General features: G+C 48.5%; 1 protein-coding gene across 1 annotated transcript; it reads left to right on the forward strand.

Annotated features, from left to right (window-relative positions):
• The first annotated feature begins 187 nt into the window (after positions 1 to 187).
• Positions 188 to 1,450, forward strand: LOC105565097. Its single transcript, XM_012017994.1, has one exon. The coding sequence runs from the start codon at positions 188 to 190 to the stop codon at positions 1,448 to 1,450; it is 1,263 nt and encodes a 420-aa protein (XP_011873384.1).
• The last annotated feature ends 1,447 nt before the right edge of the window (positions 1,451 to 2,897 follow it).

Consider the following 2,897-nt stretch of genomic DNA (forward strand, 5'->3'; position numbering starts at 1 on the left):
TTTTGGTGCCTCCTGTGAGGTCTGTGCCTCAATCCACGCAAGAAACGGGATCCAGCCTGAGAGCCGCCTCACATCTACTAAGAGCGGGTCCTCCAAGTCAGCCGAAGGAGGAACGCGTGCAATCGTACTCGACAGGCGTAAGAGTAAGTCATTCTTTCACACCATTTACATTCCGTCGCATGCCGAGATGGCGGACAAAATCAAATTCCTCGTTCAGAAACGAACTTCCCTGAAATCCCAAATAACCAATTTAGCCAATATCGTCGAAGGGGGGAAAATTGATAACGCGACGTTAAGGTGGCGAAACGAGCGTTTAACGCAATTATATCGGACCTTCGAAGGGTGTAACGATGAACTCGCGGTATTAGATCCCAACGCAAATCATCGGGTCGAGTTCGAGGGTATTCAGGAGCGGTTTTATCGCTTGGCGGGAAAAATTGAGAGTATTTTACGTCCGGGAGATGCGCCGTCGGGAGATATGTCCGAAACGAGCGCTAGCGTATCGAATGAAGGGGTACGGCGCGATGACGTCGTACCGCCTGTTGAGAAACGGCGGATTGAGCCGCCCGAAACACCGTTACCGAAGTTTAATGGTAGAGTCGAGGAATGGTTATCATTCAAAAATGCGTTTTGCAGTATGATAGGCTCGCGAACGGACCTTGCGGAAATAGACAAATTGCATTACCTTAGATCGGCGTTAACTGGCGAAGCCGCGAACAAGAGTAGGATCTTCGAAATTGACGGAATTAATTATGCCAAGGCCTGGAGCTTATTAGAACGGTCATATGAGGTCAGGAGGATCTTGATATCGCGGCATCTCTCTCTGCTATTAAATTTGCCCGCGCTAGACAAAGAAACAACGAACGGTTTGTCCTGTCTCGCGGACGACGCACAGCAACACGTTGCGTCGCTAAACTCTTTGGGAGTTTCGGTCGGACACGAGATGATCGTACCTTTGCTAGAGACCAAGCTACCAAGGATAACGTTGGAAAAATGGGAGGCGACGCTCGAAAGAGACGAGTTTCCAGAGATCGACCAGATGTACGAGTTCTTATATAAAACCGCGGTTTGCGTCTCGAGGCGCGAGAGAGCGAAGGTAACCGACATGGAGGGAAGCAGGGGAGAACCCTCGAGCAAAAAAAGACGAAGTCGTCCCTCGAATCGAGCGCGTGTCGTAAGCGCGGCGCGTAATTGCATAGCATGCAAAACGAAACGGCATCCCTTGTATTTATGCGACAAATTCAAACGATTACCTATACCTAAACGTATCGAAACAGTGAGAAATGCGAAGATTTGTTACAATTGCTTGCGCTCACATAGAGACAACCCCTGCAAATTTTCGAACTGTACAATTTGCCAAAAGAAACATAACACTCTTCTGCATTTAGACCAATACCCGGTGACGAATCGAACTTCCACTTCTAAGGCCGTAGATACACAGGCCGCATGAATAGCCGAGTCGATTAATACCGCGAAGATAAGGCATGCTATGGTGTCGTACACGCCCGCACCACAATTACTAGCGAGTGCCGTGGTATATGTCCGGGATCGCGGGCGTAATCCGATAAAATTCCGCGCCTTATTAGATACTTGTGCCACAGCAAATTTTATTTTCGGAATCTATTCTAAAGCGATTGAACATTCATGTAAGCAAAGGCGCGTTGTCAGTTGGTATGATCAATGACGTAAATACAGAGTCGAGAGGCATAGTACGGATCACTATGCAATCCACGCGCGATAATTGTCGCAGGGATCTCACGTGTCTGGTGATTCCGGTCATCGCCGATTTAATTCACTCAGAAGTCTTTCCGAAAGACACGATCAAAGTACCCTCAAACGTTAGATTGGCGGTTCCGAAATTCCACCTGCCACGCGCGGTTGATTTGCTGATTGGCTCAGGGCTCACCTTATCTCTGTTCTCCTTCGGACAGATCAACTTGTCGCGTGAAGATCACGATCCGTATTTGCAGAAAACACGACTCGGATGGGAGATGATAGGTGGTGTACCGTCGCAAGTTCCTTCAAACCCTACGCGTTACATGACGAATCTCGAGAAGCAGTTAAACAAATTTTGGGCAATTGAAGAAGTCAGGGAAATTAAGAGGAAATCAGACGAGCAAGGCGATTGCGAAGCGCACTTCGAAGGGACGGTGTCTCGCGACGCCGACGGGCGTTACAAGGTTCGCTTACCGTTTCGCAAATCAAACACGCGACTAGGGGAATCGCGTTCCATCGCGCTTAAACGTCTATTGTCGCTGGAGCGTAAACTCAATTCAAACACAGCGTTAAGAAACGAATAACACGACTAAGGTTCGAGTGGTGTTCGACGCGTCGGCGAAGACGAATAACGGAATGTCCTTGAACGACGCGTTAATGGTAGGACCTACAATTCAAGACACGTTGTTCTCGCATTTAATTCGGTTCCGCACATATAATTATGTCATCACGACAGACATCGAAAGGATGTATCGCCAGGTGTTATTGCACGAAGATGATCGCCGTTATCAGAGATTCCTCCGGCGCGTGGATGGTGGAGTTAAAACGTTTCAGCCTAACACGCTTACATTCGGTGTTTCGCCTTCTTCCTTCCTCGCGATTCGAGTTTACAGAAACTTACGGAGGACGAACGTCGTGAGTATCCTCGATCGGCCGAGATTCTTACCACACATCTTTATGCAGATAATTTGTTATCCGGCGCGGATACGATTGTAGGGGCGCGCGCCGTCCGTAACGAAATAATCGCGTTACTGAAACGGGGTGGTTTCTCCAGAAGGCAACGGGCATCCAACGACGAGCGCGTTATTAACGATTTAGCCTCCAATGCGTTGCGTGCCAATCTCGTGTTAAACGTGGATCATTCCGTAAAGACGTTAGGTATAACACGGAATACGAGACAC

Source organism: Vollenhovia emeryi, unplaced genomic scaffold (genome assembly GCF_000949405.1).
Source record: "Vollenhovia emeryi isolate VEMERY1.0 unplaced genomic scaffold, V.emery_V1.0 DF943702.1, whole genome shotgun sequence".
NCBI lineage: Eukaryota > Metazoa > Arthropoda > Insecta > Hymenoptera > Formicidae > Vollenhovia > Vollenhovia emeryi.